Here is a 22,911-nt window from a genome sequence, read left to right on the forward strand (position 1 = left end):
AGGCTTCTCCACCTTATGGAAGCTAAGATCCATCAGAAAATACTTTGACGCTCCCTCATTCCGCTTACTTGTGCAATCCTCCATCTTAAGTCTACTCGACTACTGCAACATCATCTACCTGGGATCTTTCATAAAAACCACTCAAAGATTGCGAATCATTCAAAACACGGCAATCCGACTGATCTTCGGACTAAAAAAATGGGAACACTTAACTCCCTACTACCACAAACTTCACTGGCTACCCTTGGAAGCAAGAGTGCAATTCAAGTTCGCCTGTTTCTGTTTCAAATCCATCCTTGGCTCGGCCCCCCTTTACTTGGTACTCCATTTTATCCTAGACCGCCCATCCAAACACACACGCAGAACCTGTTTAGCTATCCTACTCTAAAGGCCTGCCGTTACAAAAGATATCTAAATAGAACTCTTGCCTTCCAAGCAGGTCAGCTCAACAACTGGCTGGCCCACATCATCTCACATGCTTCATCCTACCTAAACTTCAGGAAACTATTAAAAACTAATCCATTCACCCGATTTACAACCCAAGACCTCTATACCCTACCCATGGCCCCTCTTAACTCACCATGTCCTACTACCCATTAAACTGCTTTCAATTATACTGCTCCCCATTAAACTGCATCTTCATCTGCTGATTTTACCCTCTGTTTTTTTGGGGTTTTTTTTTTTACCTATATGCCTACATCTACTGTACCCCTTTGTTATATCTACATTCTTGGATTGAACCTTTACTCAGATTGTTTTTACCTTCTTTGTACCTTTTTTCTCTGATTGCACCATTTTCGCTGATTGTTCCTATTTTCTCTGTTTGTACCATTTTCTCTGGTACCTATTTTCTCTGATTGTACCATTGTATCATTTTCGCTGATTGTCCAGTCCTTCTTCGTTGTAAACCGCCTCGAACTACTATGGCTTTGGCGGTATATAAGAAATAAAATTATTATTGTTATTATTTGTCCTTCTGCCTTGTTAGTGAAATACTAGCTGGCTAGGAGCTGCACAGTACTATTATACAGTCTCAAGTTTGTGTTCTCAGTCTCTACTGGTAGGCATGCATAACCCCAAGCATCTGAGCCAGTCTGGAAAGCCTAAACAAAAGAAAATTAATAAGCCCTCATTTCTCTTTATGCCTATAACAAATGCCTAATTGGATGGGCCATTTGGCTTTTATCTGCCATCATGTTTCTGTGTTTCTATTTAACCTTTCTTTTATTCCACTTATTAGACAACCAAAGTTCAGGGTGGATTATAAACAAGGGTGGCTGTGGCTTTCTTCAGGGTATGCTGAGATGTCTGCAGTTTGCATTTGTAAATAGTGGGTCCACTGAGGTGATTGGGAACCGGGCAGTCAGCTGGTCACCAATTTAAATTTTGGTGGGAAAATCAGTTGCCCTCTTTTCCATAGAATGGAAATGTCTGGTGAGTTTAAAGATGTTTTCCCCATGAAGCTGATTTATATGTTCTCTCAGGGTTTCCGCAGCTGGCATTGTGCTTATTGCATAAAGACAAACTGTAGACCTCACAGCATACCCTGAAGAAAGCCAGAGCATGATGTGGTTTCTAGTTTTTCTACCTTACAAAGCGCAGTGAGGCCCAGAAACCTGCAACAACCATGATGTCAGCTGTGGAAACCCTGAGAGAATATATAATCCAGCTTCATGGGGAGAACATCTTTAAACTCACCAGAGACTTTTCTATTCTATGGTTAAAAAAGACCAACTGATTTTCCCACTAAAATTCAAATTTGTGTCCAACTGACTCTCACCAAAATTCAAATTGGTGACCAGACTGCCCAGTTCCAAGTCAGGTCAGTGGACCCACTATTTACAAAGACAAACTGCAGACCTCACAGCATAATGGCTGAAATGTCGGTTTCTACCTGACAAGATGCAGAGAGACCCAAAAACCTGCAACAAGAATGATGCTAGCTGCAGAAACCCTGAAAGAACAAATATGAAGTCATATTCGGGAACACCCAAACCTGACACACACCACTTCACAGCAGAGAATGACACGGGGACAGATTTGTCCCCGTCCCCGCAGGAACTTAATTTTCTTGTCCTGTCCCCGTGAGTTTTGTTGCAGTCCTGTCTCCGCCCCATTCCTGTAAGCTATACCTTAACCGCACAAGCCTCAAATACTTATGATTTTAAAGTGTTTGAGGCTTGTGCAGATGAGGACAGAGCTTGCAGGAATGGGTCAGGAAAAGAACTTACTGGGATGGGAAAATGAGTTCCCGTGGGGACAGGGAAAAATTTGTCCCCATGTTATTCTCTACTTCACAGGATATTCAAGAAACCTGCTGCTTCAAATTAGAATATTTTTTTCTGAATCCTCTTCAGTATTAGCCAAGGAACTCGAATTGGAAATGATTGAAATGATATAACAAATGTGGAAGGACTTGTATTGTCGTTATATACTCCACCCATGAGATACTTCCCCTTTGCTATGTCCCTTTTATACCTTGTCTATCAATGGTAGGTAATTCTTTTGATACAGCTTCTTGGGATCAGTTGCATTTCTCTTATATAGGGGTCTATGTCTTTGACTGGTATTTGGTTAGAGGAAGGGTGTCCTAAGATAAGTGTCTGATTGCACATAGGGGCTGAGGCATGGTAACCCATGAAATCATTAAAGCAAGTTGGTAAATTTGCCCTATTAAAAATGTATTTTTAATTGGACTGGTTCATGAACCCATGTTAATGATAGAGCAAGTTAGTATGCTTTAGTGAACCAGCCCTTAAAAATAAGTCTTTACCTTAGAGATGTTGAGAGAAGACTGAGGAGATTCTCAAGGTGTGGGTGATTTTAATAGTTTGAGACATTGTTTTGAAGGAGGTTCTCATATGATGGTTGTTTTGGGGGCTAGAATGACAAGTGCTTGTGGTTTGGGAGTCTTGGGGTTGGAGGTCTTGAGTTGAGAGAGAGCTGGAATTCTGATTTTAGAATTATCAGGGTTCATGGCATGGAGTGTATTTTGAAATAGGAGTAAGGCTTTTAAGGTCCGGTTCTAATTGAACTGGTTTGTTTGTTTTGCAGAATATACCGGAAACTAACCTGTTAGACCGCAGTATGACATTAGCAGGTAACTATGCTAGAAAGGTATGAGCTAAATCCAGAATGCTACATATCTTTCTCCTCCCACCTTTGACTCTTGGTTGCTTATGTTTTCAGTCTTTCTTTGGGATTCATTGATTTCTTTTTTATTCTTCTGTGCTGGAGATACTCTTGATATTTAGGACATGGGGTTCATGTAGACCTCAAAGTGGCAGATAATCCTGATTGTGATTGTGACAGCAGTTAAACAGGTGGTGTTGATATATGCTGGGAAATCTATTTTTATTCTGCTTTTCTCCTGTCTTGTAGGATTAGGAAATGAGATGGCAAAGTTCCAGTATTATAAAGAAGCTGTCACTTTATTTACACAAGCAATAATATTAAATCCTAGGGAGTACAGGTAAGAAATTTGCAATGCCTCTGATACTCTTGCGAGACAAGGTTAATAATATTGCTCCCTTTTTGTAAACTAGACCAGTTCAGAATGCACGGGTTATGCTCCTCAGCCAGAAGTTGGAGACATGGACATATGAGCTCCTTAAGAGATACCATGCAGTACCAGCTCACCAGTATTCTCTGTTTACAGCAGATGATGATGGGGATTCTGTGCAGCAATGGACAGATCTGGTGGATAGCTCTGGGCCCAGAGAACTGGTTACCTAGTTGAGTCTTTTAGATTGGAAGGAACTTCATGGTCCTACCAGGAGATGCTTTTCTCAGGAAAACATGGAGGATCCAGGTCTTTTCCCATGCTCCTTGTTTTACTTCTCTGTTTTAGCTTCCCTTCTTCACTTTTTCTGTCTTAATTTTTTATTTATTCTTAAAAAATAAAAAACCCTCGATCCTGTCTATAATCACAAGATTGAGAAATATAACTGACATTTTGCAGTATTAGCATATGCTGTATCAATGAGAGTTGCATATGAGCATAGCCAGACCGCTTTCGCTATTGTATTGCAAGCAAATACAAGTACCATTACACAGAGCTGAATATATTTCTTCTGAAAAATTCAGTGACAATGACTGAAACAGGGAGGACCTTTGGCCTATTTCTGCTCCTCAGAGGCCTTATCAGTGATACACTTGACTTGATGCAACTTGGACCTATTATCACATCACGTGCTTCAGCCTAGAACCTTATCAAGGCCAGGGTGCCCCTTTTAGACATCTTGGTGCCCAAATGTCATGGGGGGCCAGGGGCCAGGAGCCAAGGTTCCTGGAACTTCCCTTAAGTGATGTTGAGAGAATATTTCTGGAGCTGTTCAGGTCAAGAGACTGGAACAAAGGAGGTATGGAAATCATCATCTTCCAAAATAAGCCCCGAGTTTAGAGGGTATAAGGGTAGACTCTCAGGAAGACTTAGTTGACTGACTTATAGCACTCTAAAAAGGACCATGCTGCTGGTTCCTTTTCTTGAGGCCTATTGGCTACGCTGTGCTGAGCTGCCATCCCTCGGGTATGTGAAAGAGGCTTGAAGAGAATAGCCAAACCCAGACTGCTGATGTTCCCATGTCCTATACTTCTGCTCGAGAGACGTTTCTCCCACACAGACCATGTTGGTCCTTGCTCCAAGTGCTATACATTGCTTCAGAGCTCCAGCTGTCTGAGAGAACCTCCCTACACTGAAGTGCTGAGCATCACTCCAGAAGCCAAGCATTGCCTGGGAATAATCTCTGCATGTACAGGTTGCATCAGCTTTTATGTATTCTGAGGTTAGGTCAGGAGGGGGGGGGGTCATAGTCTATACCGAAGTGTGTATTTACTTCCCAAGTAATTCATGCAATAGTGGGTTTTTGTATTCCCTAAACATCCTAGTTTGTCTAGTACTTAATCTCTTATCTAAAGTGCAATGATCCTTATAATTTACCGCTTGCTATAAAATATTCTATTTTTCTAATACAAAGCCTAGTTTATTGCTTGTCAGAAATTCTTTTTGCTTAGGGGATTTTGGATTCGGATCTACTTGGGGAATACAGATATAGATAAATATAAATAAATACCAGAGTACTTCCATATTAGAGAATCTGTATTCCCACATGCCCTGGTCTAGCCAGGCCATGTAAGCAACCCCTAGGGTGACTAATAAATTTACAAAACCATCTGGAATGTCCTTTACCTAGGACATTCCAGAATGCTGTGGCCAGGAAATACTTGGAGTAAAATACCTCTCTTTCCCCTGGTGGGATAGGCATGTAGGATCTATTAGGGAAAGGAGGAGATAGTGGATGCTGTGGAAGGGCAGACTGGATGGGCTATTTGGCCTCTATCGGCCATTTATGTAACTGTTCAGTTTTAGGCAGAAGGAGGGAGTTCCCAGGTTGCATCTTTAGTGTTGCTGGGACAGGCATCAAGCAGAGCCCCTTTTTGTGGGAGCAGTTTGGCAGTTTGCTGTCAGTCAGCTGGTGATCTGGTTTCTCGCTCCCATTGATGGAAGTGTTGTCTGAGCAGGTTAAACAATGTTTCCATTGCGGCAGTCCTTGTAATTTGGCAAGGCAGTATGGAGCTTGCTGATGGAAAGAATTTCAGTATTGCGCTCAGAATTGCTTATCTTCCTCTCAGGCTCAGTTGGCTTCTCAAAAAAAACAAGGTAAAGTTCACCATTTTTTCTTAGAAGGATTATGAACCTCAGCTCTCACTGTTTTCTGCAGGTTTGGACCTTCTTGTATCCTCATTTTGTCAGGGGGGGTCTCATTTCAGATCTTTTAATATAAAGAGGGCTTTTCTCCTGAGCTGCTTGTTCTGCTCTATGAAGCTCTTTTGATTTTTTGTTAAAACACATTTTTGTCTGGATTCCATATTCTAGGGGACTCATAATCGAAACAGAAATACATCTAAAAATCTGCCCAAGTCGGCACTTGGACGATTAAAAAGACAGGTTGTCCAAGTGCTGCTAATTGAAATGGGTTTTTAGAAAGATCCAGAGACTTTTTAGGCCTCTGAATCCTGCTGTGCACCCAGAGCAGAAAGGGGCATTTTTGGAGGAGTGGTTAGGGCAGGATGTGGGCTGACCTAAACTTAGTCATACTGCAGGGATAATCGAAAGTTTGATGGGACTGCTTAGACGAAACTTATACTTTGTAACTTAGGTGATCTAAAAACAGGTATAAGTGCCCAAAAGGTATCCAAAGTGACCAGAGAACCACTGTAGGGACACATCACTATAAAAACCACTATAAAAATGTACACACCTGCCTCCGGAACATCAGCACTTGGCATAGGAAAGCCTAGTAGAGCTGCACAGAGGTGGCTTAAGTAGTTTGGAGGGTGGGGTTGTGAACTGCTTCAACAGCTTTCCTGTGCTTGGCCCTTTTTTGTGTGTTTGAACAACTCAGCCTTGTATTAACAAAGGACTTGTGACCTGTGGATTACAACACTACAGTGACCCCTGATGCAGGCGTTTTCATCGCTGAAACACAGTGTGTCGGGTCCACAGTTTGTGTGCGTCCTTTATTGAAATAAACAAGACCTTATTACATCAGTGACCCTCAGTGGAGTGTTCATTGTCCATTCCCACTGTTGTGTGGGTGGCGTAGTGAACCATAGAGAGGAGGACCCAGGCCCAAAACCACTCTAACCACGGTATTTATGGTGAAAAATGTGAGGCCACCAAAAAACCCCTGAAACCCTACTCTCATGCTATATAGGTGGTACCTGCAGCCATAAGGGCTATTGGGGTTGTAGACAGGTGGGTATAGTGGGTTTTGAGGGGCTCACCATGAAAGGGAGTTCTGGTGAGAGATTTATGTGGCACCCTTTTTGTGAAGTTAACAGCAGTGCCCTGCAAGGTGCCCCACTGCTCTCTTGCCATGTCTGGGTGGCCAGTCTGTCACTTTGCTGGCCCCTCCTATGTCCAAAAGGTCTTGTCTGGACGTTTCAGACTTGGACAGATATTTGATCAAGAATGTGATATAAAGATAGATCTAATGCCTGGATCTACAGAGAGACAATTTTCGTGGAAAAATCTTTTCGATGTACTTTTTGGCAATGGACCTTTTGTGGCTGCTGACTTTGGGCGACTACCGCCCTATGTCCAAATCAGACTTAGATGTTTCTTTCGATTATGGAGCTCCACGTGTTTGATCCCAACCCACAGTCCGGGTGTTGCAGAATTTACATCTTTTCAGAACACATGCTGTGCTTCTCCTAGTGGTAGAAACAGTTTCAGTTTCTGCAAGCAGTCTGGGCAGAAGTCTTTTGCTATTGCTCTGTTTCTTATTTTTTTCGATTAAAGTTTGCTTAAACTTTGTCCTGGATTTGCAGGTATGTGCTTGGCTTTGGGACTGAACTGTTTCTACCACTAGGGGGAGCACAGCATTTGTTCCAAAAAGATATAAATTCTGCAACACCTGGACTTCGGGTTGGGCTTGAACACCTGGTGTATGGAATCCTCCAGGGACTAACAGAAAGATTATTGTAGGTAGAAACCTAATCTTCCAATATGGGTTTGTTGTGCAGAATCCAAAAAGCTCCAGAAGTACTCTGAAAGAGCACCTCAAGTAAAAAGAGCCTGATTGGATCTGCATGAGGATTGTTAATATCAGATATTATGGTCTGGTATAGGAAGTTAATCTCAGTTATTATAGTCTGGTATAGGTTCTGAATCTTATTCTAGAGCTAGTCTACTGGGAAACGGCTTAGCTAGAACAAGAGCCCTTAGAGGCTAACATTACCACTGGGGGAGGCGATGAACTCAAGTGTGGTCCATCCCTTCTGTAAAGATGAGCTAGTAGGTATGATTAGTCAGTTGTTGGAGACACTAAATGACTTGGAACCCAAAGCACAAGAAGTGCAGGATACTAATGAACCTGTTTGAAGGGAATCCATAACCCTATGGAAGCTTTCCCAGTACACCCCTTTACTCATGCTATTATTTTTGTGAAATGGGATGCTCCAGAAGTACTATGGGTAAGTTTTTTGTTTTGTTTTTTTAATTCTTCAAGGACAAGCAGAGGCAGCCATGTTCTCTGCCTTGCAGTGCGACTGGCTGCTTCCTTGATAAACAAAGTCCTGCAAGTCTGTCATCTTATTTTTGCTTATGCCTTGAGATCAGGGCTGCAGCTAAGGTAAGGCTAACCAATATACAATAGAGACAAATAAACACAGTTTAAGCTTATAATGATAGTGGATTATTGGGCCAGCAAGAAACCTCAGGCTTATGCTGCCATTTAGCTCAGTCTTGTCTCCATTTTAATAAATATATAATAATAATCTCTTAGTTTATGTATTTTGTCTTTTCTTTCGGTTTAAGTTTATGATGATCGTGGATTACACTGGGCCAGCGAGGAACCTCAGGCTTAAGCTGCCATTTGGCTCAGTCTTGTCTCCACTTTAATAAATATATAGTAATAATCTTAGGTTATATATTTTCTCTTTTCTTTTTAAATATTTTGATATGTACTACTTTTGCTTATTTGTGATCCGTGCAATGTTACTCTTATGAAACTTAATTTTGTGTTTTGAAAGCATTAATAAAATATAAAGTGAAAAAAAAATCATCTTTCCTTTCAAAGGTTGTGTTGATCTTCTTTGTTAATCCGATATTTACCTTGTCCATCTTTCATTGGGAGGATTGCAGAGATGAGTACAATATTCTTTATCTCTTGGATGGATGTTGAACGCTGTTGCATTACTGTACTTGGAGATGACAAATTAAATTGCTTGTTTATTTTGTTTGGCAGTGCTAGAATGAAGGAAGCATTTACAAAGGCAACTATTGTGCATTATTTGAAGAAGATTATAATTTCAGTTTATATTTTTACAGGACAAAGACCCCTTGGAGGGCTTTGAGCCTCTTTGGCTAGGGATGTTGACATCTTGGCAAAGTCTCTATCCATTTCTCTGAAATTTGCAGAGGTGCTATCTAGTCTTTTCTTGCGCTTTATTTTTTTATCTTCCAAACATTTAGGCAAGGGAAGATGCTGATTTTGGTGTCAGTGTTTTGGCAACAAGAAGTCCCCATAATCTGCCCAGCTAAAAAATTCCTTTGTTACATCCCGTGCTTCCTAAACTAGTCTGTTGAATGAAAAAGAGAAAAAATTATGGTCTTAACTTGCTAATTTTCTTCTTACAGACCAATCAAATTAGTCCATAACATATAACATAACAGCAGATTTCTAGACCACATAGCCATGAGTTCAAGGAAAATAACAAAGAATGCTATAAAGAATACAAGGGTATCTAATTAAACACAAATTTAGAAAAGAGAAAGGTTTTCAACAACTTTATAAAATGTTCATATGAAATAGATATAACTAACATTAGTTGGAAATCTTTATCATAATACGCTGCCTGATAAGCGAGAGTGTGTTCATGATATTTCTTACTTTTACAGCCCTTGACTGAAGGAAACATAAACAGAGCATGTGATTTCCTACTATTCTTCTGCAACAAAATATCAAACCTGTCAACAAGATATCAGGGGGCAAGTCCGAGGCCCACCTTAATTTTGCCCCTCATTCATTCATTTTTTTAAAACTCCTTTTGCCTTTGTGAAGGTTATGGTGGAATACTGATTCATGCTCAGGGTGGGTTAGAGTGTCTCTTAACTGTAATAGTAAGTTTAGTAGCTTGAATTCCTTCCTTGCATTAAATTGGTCTGGGAGGTTGATTGGTTCTGGTTCCTGTTTGCTTTGTTATAGACCAGTGGTCTCAAACTCGCGGCCCAGGGGCCACATGTGGCCCGCCAGGTATTATTTTGAGGCCCTTGGTATGTTTATCATAATCACAAAAGTAAAATAAAACAGTTTCTTGATCATATGTCTCTTTAGTTATAAATGACAATATTATTATTAAGACTTAGCCAAAAGGAAAGATTTATAAACTATAAAGAATTTTTACCTCATGCAAAATTGCCATTTCTTTAATAAGACATTAACTATTTTTTCTGAGGCCCTCCAAGTACCTACAAATCCAAAATGTGGCCCTGCAAAGGGTTCGAGTTTGATACCATTGTTATAGACAGACGAGCTTCTGTTGCACAGTGTCTCTTATATGAACTGTGAGTTCTGTCCTTTCTCTCTCTTTCCACCTGGTGGCTGAGAGACATAATCCATGCATTCTGGACAAGTCTGGTTGGACTTGAAAGAAAATCAGCAGGTAAGACCAAATTTTTCCTTTAGTTCAACCTGGAAGCAATCTGCATACTTGCTTTGCTGACATCACTGGAGTCTTCTAAACCACTAAACCATAGGTTTTTGCATTTGTAATTGTATTGACAATAGTAATATCAAACATAACCAGGGCTTCAGATTTTCTACAGTGATTGGACAAAAAAAGGGGTCCCCTAGATTTTATCATCTATTCAACAGCATGATGTTAGCAGATCAGGGTAATTTGTACCAAAATAAACATCAAGCAACACTTTGCATAATTGACCACCAATAATTCTGCTTGCTTGCTTTTTCTATTACACAAAAATGATGTCAGTGTGAAGTGATTGTTTACACTACACAGTGAACAAAAAAAGGAAACATGCATTTTATCCCATAATTTTACTGTGCATCTGTTTGTCAGATTTTCAATAAACCTGTAGAAATGTATTGAAAGCAGGTAATAATAATTGGTGTTCCCTCTGAGGACTGAGGTGACATAAGCCTTTGCTAGTTCTCAACAGTTTACATTTTGTAGCAGGAAGAGTATAGAAAAGATGTTTAGAGCTATACTTTATCCATGCATACAGAAATCATTATTGCTTTAGTAATGGTGTTGATTCAGGGTTCTAGATTTGACTTGTACATCCTAAAACAGAGAATAATGACTTTTCTGGAATCCAGGGGATTAGAGGACCCGAGGAAACATGGATTCACTAAATAGGTCTTGTCAGACATATCTGTTCAATTTCTTTGACTGTGTGACCAGAGAATTGGATAGAGGGAGTACGCTAGATCTGGTGTATTTAGATTTTTGACAGTGTTTCACACAGGCATATTTAGATTTTTGACAGTGTTTCACACAGGCATCTAATAAATAAACAGAATGCCCTCTATATGGACCCCAAAGTGATGGACTGGGTCAGGAACTGGTTGTGTGGAAAGCGACAGAGGGTAATGGACAATGGACATTGCTCCGAGGAAAGGAATGTTACCAGTGGTATGCCTCAAGGTTTGATTCTTGGGCCTGTTCCTTTTAATATTTTTCTAAGCGATATTGTTGAAGGACTGTTAGATAAAATTTGCCTCTTAGTAGTTGATATCAAAATCTGCAATAGAGTAGACACCCCTGATGGTGTGGATAACATGAGGAAGGACTTAGTGAAGCTTGAAAAATGGTCTGAAATTTGGCAGCCAAGATTTAATGCTAAGAAATGCAAGGTCATGCATTTGGACTGCAAATATCCAAGGGAATGACACAGTTTAGGGGTTAAAGAACTTTTGTGCATGAAAGAGGAGCAGTATACAAATTAAATATTACATTATGATAGCATATGATCTTAAGGTGTCCAAAAGTCGGCGGTGAAAGCTAGGATGGCAGGGTGCATAGAGAGAAGTATGGCCAGTAGGAAAAAGGAGGTATTGATGCCCCTGTATAAGACTGATGAAACCTCATTTAGAATTTTGTGTACAATTCTGGAGACCGCACCTTCAAAAAAGATATAAACAGGATGGAGTTGGTCAAGAGGGAGGTTACTAAAATGGTTGGTGGTCTTCATCATATGGCGTATGGGGACAGACTTAAAGATCTCAATATGTATACTTTGAAGGAAAGGCGGGAGGGGAGATATGACAGACGTTTTAATACCTACATTGCTTAAATGCGCATGAGGCAAGTCTCATTTGAAAGGAAGCTCCAGAATGAGAGGGCATAGGATGAAGTTAAGAGTAATCTAAGGAAATATTTTTTTTTTAATAGAAAGGGTGGTTGATGCGTGGAATAGTCTCCTGGTAGAGGTGGTGAAACCAAAGATTATGTCTGAATTCAAGAAAATGTGGGACAGGCACATGAGATCTCTTAGGGGAGAGGAGGAGATGGGGGATTCTGCAGCTGGGTAGACTGGATGGGTCATTTGGCCTTTATCTGCCATCATGTTTCTATGTTACAAGGCTTGTTTAGAGTAGAACCTAAATTTCTTCTCTCCTAGGGCATATTTCTGTTTTTCATATTCTCCATTGGCACAGGAGGAATGGAGGCACACTAATGGATGACTGTTTTCCTTATGGCTGCTTGTGACAGTGCTCTCCTATAGAACAGCAAAGCTTTTGAAAGGCTCCACTGAAAATGTGCAGATATTGTACAAGCCACTGTCCCCTCCCCCTCTTTCCTACATCTCCCTGATCCTCACGGATGATTGCTAGCTCTCCTACTCACAGCTTGGTTTCAAACAAAACCAAAATGACCGACTGACTATGAGAGGAAAAAGTACAGAGAATCAGGGTACAAAGAAAGCAACAACAAAAAAGGTAAGGATGCCTAACTCTTAAATCCCTTTAGGACCTGATAAGGTTCTCATGAGTTTTCAGTTGTGTGGGTCATGGCTTGCTCTCCTTCCAACAGGCTCAGCACTAGCAACTGCAGGATTAAAGTGTACTGTGGCAGGTTCTAAACAGCCCAGCAGGCCGTCCACAAAATCCATAGTGGCTTCTGGCAACCCCAAAGTGAAAACCAGTGTAGTTCTGCATTGAAACAGCCACTACTAAAATACCATTCCATTCTCCCTGGTGCTGTCCACTACCAAAAGCACACTGTTCCCTCCTCCCCACCAGTGCCAGGACTAATTCGTTGTAGACTCCCTCACTTCCTCTCATGCTGTTTCACTTGTGCACTTCTCAAGGCTGCCCAGACTGCAGAACCACCAAGACCAAAGATCATGCCTCAGCAGAGAGATGTACCCAGAGAAATCCAATCCTGTTAAAGGGGGCAACTCACCCCAATAGAGAAAAGGAACGGCATAAAGCAGTAAAAAAAGTAGTTCAACTGATACTGTGCTTGCTCCTAAGAAGCAAAAACTATCTCCATGGGCCTTTCCATATAGTATCTTACAGTCTGAGATGCCCTACCAACCCCATCCATATTGGAGGAGACCACTTCCAAACAGCCATAGTTGCAATTACTTCAAAATTGTTTCAGGAAAATATAGCTCTACTTTAGAAATTTTCAGACAAATCACCTTTCTCTGATACCTGCATTGAGCCTTTGGCCCCCTAACTCTGGCCATCTACCGGTGTTCTGTCATAGAGCCTAGTGACTTGACCATGCAAGACGCACAATCCTTCTCCTCCCCCTCTGCCTCCATGCATAATCTTCATACTTCATCTTGGTAGCTCATCAAGAAGATCAAATCCATCTTATTGTCATGTAAGGTTATCCAATAATGTTGTTGGCCTCTTGGACATATGAGCATCCAGGTCGTATCTCTAGGAATATAAGAAAAGAATGCAATGTGTTTAAGGCTATTTTCCTAGGGTGCATGGTTATTGTGGTCCACATTATTCTCTTTACAAAACTGTGCTTGCGCCCTCTTCAGTGGCATCTCAGCATGATCAACCCCTCTCTGCAAGAGTTGCTGCACTGCCTCATCATTCTTATAACAATACCTTCATGATTGGATGGGGATCACATGTGCACCAAAGACGTCTAGAAAAATCACAAATAGTCCCTACACATCAACCAGCTAAATCTCCACGCCATCATCTTGACTGCTCAAACCTTCCAGTTATGGATTGATAAACAGCTCATGACCTATGTCAACAAAAAAGTTAGCTCAGGATCCCTCTGCTTGGGCTAAGAATTTGGAACCTAGTGCTCTTGATAGTCATTCTTCAAGCCACATACTGTATGTACTAGGTGACCAGAATCATAGACAGATGTGCTCAGTCACAAGCTAAATTTCTACTCAGTCACTTAGTAGCCCAGCAAATATTTAACAAATGGCAATTTCTAGATATTGACTTCTTCACCAGAAAATGAAAAGTGCAGTGTCTTATGTTCCTTTCTTCAAGCTCACAGCAGACTGGCATATGATGCATTCCGTATTTCCTGGGAATGGGACCTACTACAGTATATGCCATTTCCTGTTGTTCCTCATATCAAAGATATTTCAAAAGACTCTTTAGGGCGGTATCCCCAAATTCTCATTGCACCCCATCAACCAAAACAGATCTAGTTACCTAGATCAGTGGTTCCCAAACCTGCCTTAGTGGCTCCCCAGCAAGTCAGGCTTTCAGGATATCTACAATGGATATTAATGAGGGAGATTTGCATATGTATTTCTTCCTCTTTTTGCAAATCTCTTTCATGAATATTTATTGTGGACATCCTAAAAACCTAATTGGGCAGCTCATAGGACAGGTTTGTGAACTCCTGACCTACACCCTATTTGCTCCAACCTTGGACCCACCAATCCAGCTGTGGCATTATCTCACCTTGTTAACCTGGGGAGGGGGACAACTTCTTAATTCTAACTTCAAGTCACTTAAGGACATAAGAATAGTCTTACTGGGTCAGATCAATGTCCATCTAGCCCAGTAGCTCGTCTTCATAGTGGCAATCCAGGTCACTAGTACCTGTCAAAAACCCAAAGAATAGCAACATTCCATGCTACCGATCCAGGTCAAGCAGTGGTTTCCTCCATGTCTGTCTCAATAACAGCCTATAAACTTTTCCTCCAGGAAATTTTCCAAACCTTTTTGAAACCAGCTACGCTATCTGCTCTTATCAGAACCTCTGGCAATGCGTTTCAGAGCTTAACTATTCTCTAAGTGAAAAAAATATTTCCTCCTATTGGTTTTAAAAGTATTTCCCTACAACTTCATTGAGTGTCCCCTAGTCTTTGTAATGTTTGACGGAGTGAAAAACCGATTCACTTGTACCTGTTCTACTTCACTCAGGATTTTGTAGACTTCAATCATAACTCCCCTCAGCCATCTCTTTTCCATATGAGAGGAGTTACATCCCCTTTATCATCTTGGTCGCTCCTCTTTGAACCTTTTCTAGTGCCGCTATATCTTTCTTGAGATAAGGAGACCAGAATTGAATGTAATACTCCAGGTGGGGTCGCACCATAGAGCGATACAGAGGCATTATAACTTATATGTTTACCATTCATTTTTTAATAATTCCTACCATCTTGTTTGTTTTTTTTGGTCGCCGCCACATATTGGGCATAAGATTTCATTGTATTGTCTACAGCAGGGGTGTCAAAGTCCCTCCTCGAGGGCCGGAATCCAGTCGGGTTTTCTGGATTTCCCCAATGAATATGCATTGAACGCAGTGCATGCAAATAGATCTCATGCAGATTCATTGGGGAAATCCTGAAAACCCGACTGGATTCTGGCCCTCGAGGACCGACTTTGACACCTGTGGTCTACAGTGACACCCAGATCTTTTTCTTTTGCACTAAACCCCAAGGTGGACCCTAGCATCTGGTAACTGATTTGGATTATCCTTCCTAATGTGCATCACTTTGCATTTGTCCATATTAAATTTCATCTGCCACTCGGATGCCCAGTCTTCCAATTTTCTAAGATCTGCCTGCAAATTTTCACAATCTGCATGTTTTTTAACAACTTTGAACTGTTTAGTATCATCTGCAAATTTAATCACCTCACTCATCGTTCTAATTTTCAGATCATTTATAAATAATAGTGCTGCCCGATTCAGGAAAAAAAAATTAATTTGATTCAGCCTATTGAATCGATTTTCCTGCCCAAGTGGATGTTTTTTTCAAATATCCTGGTGGGTTTATTTTATAGACTCTTCACCTCTTTTATAGCCTCTTCACCCACTTTGCCCTCTCTTACCCACACTTGCGCTGTGATGTAAACAAAATAAACAAAAAAGACTTTTCCTCTCTCTCTTAAATCCTAGCTCACGTTCAAAATAAAATTATTTTTTCTACCTTTTGTTGTCTGATCATTATTCAGATCTTATCGGTCCCCGGCTCCAGTTGTCTTCTGATAACTTGCTTGCCAGGGTATCCTTCTTTCTTCTTTCTCCGTGCTAACCATCCATCTTCTGTCTCTGTTCTCCCCTTCCGTTTCTCTTCCCTCCCCTGGAGGTCTGGTATCTTTCCTTTTTTTGTCTCCATCCACCTTTTCTGAATTACCCTTTCATCCTTCATCTCTCTCTCTCCTTCCCCACCACCCCAGGGTCCACCATGTCTCCCTTTCTCTTCCCAACTATCCTCCTATCCAGTATATCTATCCCTCTCCTCCACACCATCCCTTGTGTCCAACTTCTCTTCCTTTCTGTTCCTTCCCTCCCTAAATCCCATTGTCCACCATCTCTCTCCCTCTCCTGTTTTTAGATCTTTATTTTTTATATCCTTCCCCTCATCTCCCCTCTCCATGATCTCCCCCAAGTCCATCTCCCCCCTCCACCAAGTTCATTTCTCCCATCTATCTTCTCCCAATCTCTCCTCCAGTCCACCAACTCCCCATCTCCCCTCTCCCTCCATCTGCCTTTTTTATTTTTTTTGTATGGCACTCCTAAGCCCCCACCACCACCACACCCCTGCACATTTCCCAAAGAGAGTCCGGCAGGAGGGATGCATCGCGGTAGCGATCCACTCCTGCCAGCACTCCTCGCGTCTTCTCTCCACTGCAGCCCACCCTCAGTGAAAACTTCCTGTTTCCGCTTGGGCGGCCGAATGGAGAGAAGACGCCCGGAGTAGCAGCAGGGTAGTGAGTAGCATTCGCTACCGCCGCTTTTGCCTGGCCAGGGAGGAGAGAAGAGAGCCTTGCTGCCCCGATCTGTATGCAGAGACCCGTTCGGGATTTCCTTCTGCCGGAGTCCTTGCTTCGATGTAACTTCCGGTTTTTGCAAGGACTCCGGCAGAAGGAAATCCCGAACGGGTCTCTGCATACAGATCGGGGCAGCAAGTTACATCGAAGCAAGGACTACGGTGACAGAAGGAAATCCTGAACGGGTCTGCAGTGGTAGCAAGGGGCCAACTAATCGGTAAGTCCGATTTTATGTAATAACAAACCGATTTGAATCGATTCACCCAAAGTGAATTGGAGAATTGATTCGAATCCCGAATCGGGCAGCACTAATAAATAAGTTATATAGCACTGGTCCCAGTACAGATCCCTGTGGCACTCCACTGTTTACTTTTGTCCATTGAGAAAAATGACCATTTAAACCTACCCTCTGTTTTCTATCTGAAATGTTTAACAGTACACATTAGCCAGCCTGCTCATATGTCTGGGACATTCTTCTTATATCCAGGAAAACCATAATCAAGCGGTTCTACCAGTTTTTATGGAATCAATTTTTCATAAAGGTGTATGACTAATAATCGGATGCCCACCACCTTGCCCTAGGCCTACGATCCTGACCTATCTGTTGTTTCTTGACCTCCAGACTATATTGGTATGGCTACATATTTTGTCCATTGTTTCATACCATTACTATATGGTAGGCAAACATCTCATCCTTTACCCCATGTGCTCGTTTCATGAGAGATCTTATCAACACAAAGCCCCTTCCCTAACCACCATAACTTTACTGATCCTAGCCAAGCTGCTTGAAGACTCCTTTGAACGACTATGCCAGGCTATAGCTGAAGAATCTAACCAGCAAAATAGTTTTCTTGTAGCCATAATATTGGCATGCAGAGTTGGTAAACTGCAAATTCTGGTATTTTACCTCCTTACACCTAGTTTTTGTTCATTTGAATGGTCCTTTACATGCATCCTAAATTCCTTCCCAGAATTCAATTTCATATCAATCAGTCATCACACACACATGCTCCTAGGGCATAGAGTAGGTTTTAGGATAAAGTCATAAGCATATTGAAACAAAAATATTTTAAACTCCGACCTAAATTTTTGGTAACAAGTAATTGGAGTGGGTGTGGAAGGGAATTCTATAAGGAAGGAGCAAGGTAGAAAAAAGCTGTCCATTTCCATTTTGCTTGAGCCAGAGGAGGGGTTACTAATTGATGGCCACTTATTGATCTTAGGCAATGTGCGGGTGTATTAAGAGAGGATAGGTGATCTGGAATACCATCCTGGAGAGCGTTGTATGCTAAATTAAAGGTTTTAAATATAATCCTAGACTTGATAGGGAACCAATGTAGTTGTTTCAGAAAAGGCATAATATGTTTGTCGTTTAGCGTTATAAATCAATCGAGCAGCATATCATGAGGTGATAAAAGCATAATATAAGATTTAAGGTGTTTTGATTAAAGTAATTTCTAACCGATCGAATAATATGTAAAGTATAAAAGCCTACTTATATAACTGCTGAGATTTGTGGGACAAATGATAATACAGAATCAATGATGATCCAAAAGTATTTGAATGATGAGACTGGAGAAAAAAGGTGACATAAAGAAGAGATGTGATCTGAGATGTGAACCTGTTACCCAGCATGCCACTGTTTTTTGAGGATTCAGTATTAGTTGGTGAGTCTGAAACCAATCAACCACATCATCTAGGGAAAGTTGATGTTTAGTGAAATTAGGATCTAAAGTCTTGGTGTAGTAGACCAGTAGAAATCATTAGCATAATAATAAGTGCTGATGTTATGAGACTGAATCAAAAGAGCACGTGGACTTACAAAAAGATTGAAAAGTGCAGGAGTGAGGACCGAGCCCTGTGGAATCCCACGTGTTAAAGGGTAGGAAACAGATCTCTCTAAGGATCTAGAAAATGTATCTTTAAAAGTACGGATGTGCAAAAATGAAGAAATCCACTGCAACATTCTTCCACTAACCCTAGTTGAAGTTAGTCTATCAAGCAAAGGAGTGTGATACACCGAATCGAAGGCTGCAGACAGATCCATGATAAAGAAGAGCTACTGTATATCTCCAGCTTCAAGATGATAGTTTAATTCATTAAGAAGAGAAATTATGGCTACTATAAACATGCCAGAATCCAGATTTTCATGGATGTAAAGTATTTGTGGATTCCATGTGGAATTGTAGTTGGAACACTGCAGTCTCCAAAATTTTGTATAAGAAGCACAGATTTAATACTGGACAGTTGTTCTTTAGGTCAGTTGAATCTTAAATTAGATTTATTCAAAATAGGGCAGAAGAATGCTGTTTGAAAAGATGTGGGAATAATGCTGAAAGTAAAACTTTGGAGAAATTATAGAACAGATAATAGTGTCCAACTTAACAGACGAATGTAATTGAATCTAAAGGACAGGTGGTTAAATGAATCTTTACAATCAACTTTGTAATATGTTCTAAAGAGGGAACATTAAACGCTTGCGGGGAAGAACAAGGATCGTCTACCATTAATAAGTAGAAGCGAGTAATGCTTGTAGAGTTTGTATTTTAGCATGAAAGTATTGCATCAAAACATTCAGAGATAAATGTTGAATATTATCTTTATCCCAGGACAAGCAGGCAGCATATTCTTAACACATGGGTGACGTCACCGACGGAGCCCTCGGTACTGACCTTTTTAACTAGAAGTTTCTAGTTGGCCGCACCGCGTGTGCGCGAGTGCCTTCCCGCCCGACGGAGGAGTGCGTGGTCCCCAGTTTCTTCGTTTCCGCGGAGCGAAGAAGACGCGTGTGTTTTTTCAACGGCCGTTGAAACCACTTTTTTGCCTTCCCGCGCGCGCTTTTTTCCTTATTTTTTCTCTCTTTACCTTCGGGTTTATTTTTCTTTGATTTGCAAAAAAAAAAAACAACTTTGCTTTTTCGCCTTTTTTCTTTCGTTTTTGCCCCGGCGGGGCCTGTTGCCAGTATACAGGCCTCGGGCTTCGATTTTGCGGAGGCTATCTTCCCCTTCATGCCCCCGCAGGTCGGTTTTAAGAAGTGCCAGCGGTGTGCACGCCCGATCTCCATAACTGACCCACACAATTGGTGTTTGCAGTGTCTGGGTCCGGAGCATCGGGCGGACTCCTGCACCCGCTGTGCCACTCTTCAAAAGAGAACTCTTAAAAACCGAAGGATTCAACAAACTCTTCTCTTCGGCACCGAGTCGGCGATGGACTCCTCACCTTCAACGGCGGTACCTCAAAAATCGGCACCGTCGACCTCGACACCGACCGACCCCACATCGGCGTCGCTGGCGCCAGGTAAGCCGGCTAAGAAGCCTTCCTCTTCCCTCGAGTGCCCTCCAGCTATGGTGGCGACACCGTCCCTACCGGCATCGCACCGGTCCCGCAAACGCTCCGCCCCGATGTCGGTGAGTGCCTCGTCATCGGCCTCCTCATCGCCGGGGCGTGGAGCGGCATCTAAGGAACCGAAGAAAAAGAAAGCGGTTCCGATGCCACCCCTAGATGACCGTATCTCGGCCATCTTAAAGGCTCAACTCCAGGAGCAGTTGAAGAAACAACTTGAACAACTGTTGCCCACTATCCTGGCACCGCTCCTTCCGGTACCAGACCGGCCCGAGCCCCGTACCGAGCCCCCGGTGTCCACCCCTTCGGTACCGGTGAACACCTCCATGCCGATCCTTTCGGCCCAACAACTTCATGGCGATCCGGTGGTTCATTCTCAGGCCACATTGGATCCTCCTCGGCACCAGGCGGTACGGCATTCTTCTCGGGACCGAGATCGACGCCGGTCGTCCTCCCCTGGTACCGTTTCGGTGCGCTCTGGAAAGTCTTTGTCCAAGACTCGCCATACCGCGCCCTCCACCCCGGTGTCTCGGCATGCACCAGAGGTCAGGGACCCTGACTTATGGGAGGAAACTCCTCTCGGTACCGAGGAGGATCCCTCCTCATCTGATGAGGAACCATCGGCACCCGATGCCACCTCTAAACCAGAGCAGTCCTCATTTTCTAAATTTCTGAGAGAAATGTCTGCTGCCCTGTCCCTTCCCCTAGAATCTGACTCAAAAAAGTCTCAAGCCTTTCTAGAGGCTTTAGACTTTGAGCAACCTCCTAAGGAGTTCCTCAAGCTTCCCGTGCATGACATCCTACGGGAAACGTTCTACAAAAACTTGGAAAATCCCCTCACGGTACCGGGAGCCCCCCGTAAACTGGACAACCTTTACCGTGTCATCCCTATTCCTGGATTCGACAAATCTCAATTGCCCCATGAGTCCCTTCTGGTGGAATCCACCTTAAAAAAGACTCAGGGCTCCAGTGTCTATGCCTCTACCCCTCCTGGCAGAGAAGGTAAGACCATGGACAAGTTTGGCAAGAGGCTTTACCAGAATGCCATGCTTGCCAACAGGGCAAACAACTATTCCTTCCATTTTTCTTTCTATCTGAAACACTTGGTCCAACAACTGTCTGCCCTCCAGAAGTACCTTCCTGAGCGCAAGGTCCCGCTATTCCAACAACACATCTCTGGTCTTCTCCAAATGCGCAAATATATGGTCCGCTCAATATACAACTCCTTCGAGCTCACCTCTCGGGCCTCTGCCATGGCCGTAGCCATGCGTCGCTTAGCCTGGCTCAGAGTCTCCGACCTGGACATCAACCACCAGGATCGTTTGGCCAACGCCCCCTGTCTCGGGGATGAACTCTTTGGAGAGTCACTGGATTCCACCACCCAGAAACTCTCGGCCCATGAGACCAGGTGGGACACCCTGATCAAGCCGAAAAAGAAGGCTCCGCCTGCCCGACCCTATCGGCCTCAATCATCTTACCAGCGGAGGTTCTCAGCCAGGCCACTCAATCCGCCTCCCCAACAATCTCGGCGACCCCGTCAACAGCAGCACCATGCCCAGGCTCGATCTCAGGCCACTCAACCCTCTAAGCCTCCTCAGCCTGCTAAACAATCTCAGCCCTTTTGACTCTTCTCTCCAGGGCATAGCCAGTCATCCACCCTCGCTGCCTCTTCCACAGCCTATCGGGGGTCGTCTCACCATTTTCTCCAGCCGTTGGGAAGTCATCACGTCGGACCAGTGGGTCCTCAACATCATCCGCCACGGCTACTCTCTCAACTTCCAGACTCTTCCACCGGACAACCTTCCCGTAGAGTCTGCTTCACACTCATCTCAAACCCCCCTCCTCCTGAGGGAGGTTCAATCCCTCCTCCTTCTCAATGCCATCGAAGAAGTACCTCCAGATCAAAGGGGTCAGGGATTCTACTCCCGCTACTTCCTGGTTCCCAAAAAAAACGGGAGACCTCCGTCCCATTCTCGATCTCAGGGACCTCAACAAGTGTCTGGTCAAGGAAAAGTTCAGAATGCTCTCCCTTGCCACACTTTACCCTCTTCTTTCTCAACACGACTGGCTATGTTCCCTGGACCTCAAAGAGGCCTACACTCACATCTCCATCCATCAGAACTCTCGCCGCTACCTGCGGTTCCAGGTGCTACACCACCACTATCAGTACAAAGTGCTACCGTTTGGCCTCGCTTCCTCCCCCAGAGTCTTCACCAAGTGCCTTATAGTGGTGGCGGCCTTCCTCAGGTCTCACAACCTCCAGGTGTTCCCCTACTTGGACGATTGGTTGGTGAAAGCACCTTCATCTCAACTCGTGCTACAAGCTACTCATCACACCATCTCTCTCCTCCACCTCCTGGGGTTCGAGATCAACTACCCCAAGTCGCATCTGCTTCCCACCCAGCGACTTCAATTCATTGGAGCAGTTCTGGACACCACGCTGATGAGGGCCTTTCTCCCCTCCGATCGCCAGCGGACCCTGCTCCATCTCTGCCGTCAGGTACTCATGCATCCCTCCATTCCTGCCCGACAGATGATGGTCCTCCTGGGTCACATGGCCTCGACGGTGCATGTCCTTCCTCTGGCACGTCTCCACTTTCGTACGCCTCAGTGGACTCTCGCCAACCAATGGTCACAGACTACAGATCTTCTTTCTCATCCCATCTCTGTGACATCATCTCTTCAGCAATCTCTCCAATGGTGGTTGAACTCCTCAAATCTTTCCAGGGGTCTACTTTTTCATCTGCCCCCCCACTCTATGATCATCACCACCGATGCGTCCCCCTACGCGTGGGGAGCTCACCTAGGAGATCTACACACC

General features: G+C 43.1%; 1 protein-coding gene across 4 annotated transcripts in view; it reads left to right on the forward strand.

Annotated features, from left to right (window-relative positions):
* The window catches only part of TTC31 (tetratricopeptide repeat domain 31), a 163,149-nt gene that overhangs the window by 65,277 nt on the left and 74,961 nt on the right, over positions 1 to 22,911 (forward strand). For all 4 annotated transcript variants that reach the window (XM_033954937.1, XM_033954919.1, XM_033954926.1 and 1 more), the window contains exons 9-10: positions 3,055 to 3,100; positions 3,382 to 3,472. In XM_033954937.1, coding sequence (XP_033810828.1) covers positions 3,055 to 3,100; positions 3,382 to 3,472 — 137 coding nt within the window. The remainder of the gene's footprint in view (positions 1 to 3,054; positions 3,101 to 3,381; positions 3,473 to 22,911) is intronic.

The sequence above is a fragment of the Geotrypetes seraphini genome, chromosome 1, assembly GCF_902459505.1.
Source record: "Geotrypetes seraphini chromosome 1, aGeoSer1.1, whole genome shotgun sequence".
NCBI classification, from domain to species: Eukaryota; Metazoa; Chordata; class Amphibia; order Gymnophiona; family Dermophiidae; genus Geotrypetes; species Geotrypetes seraphini.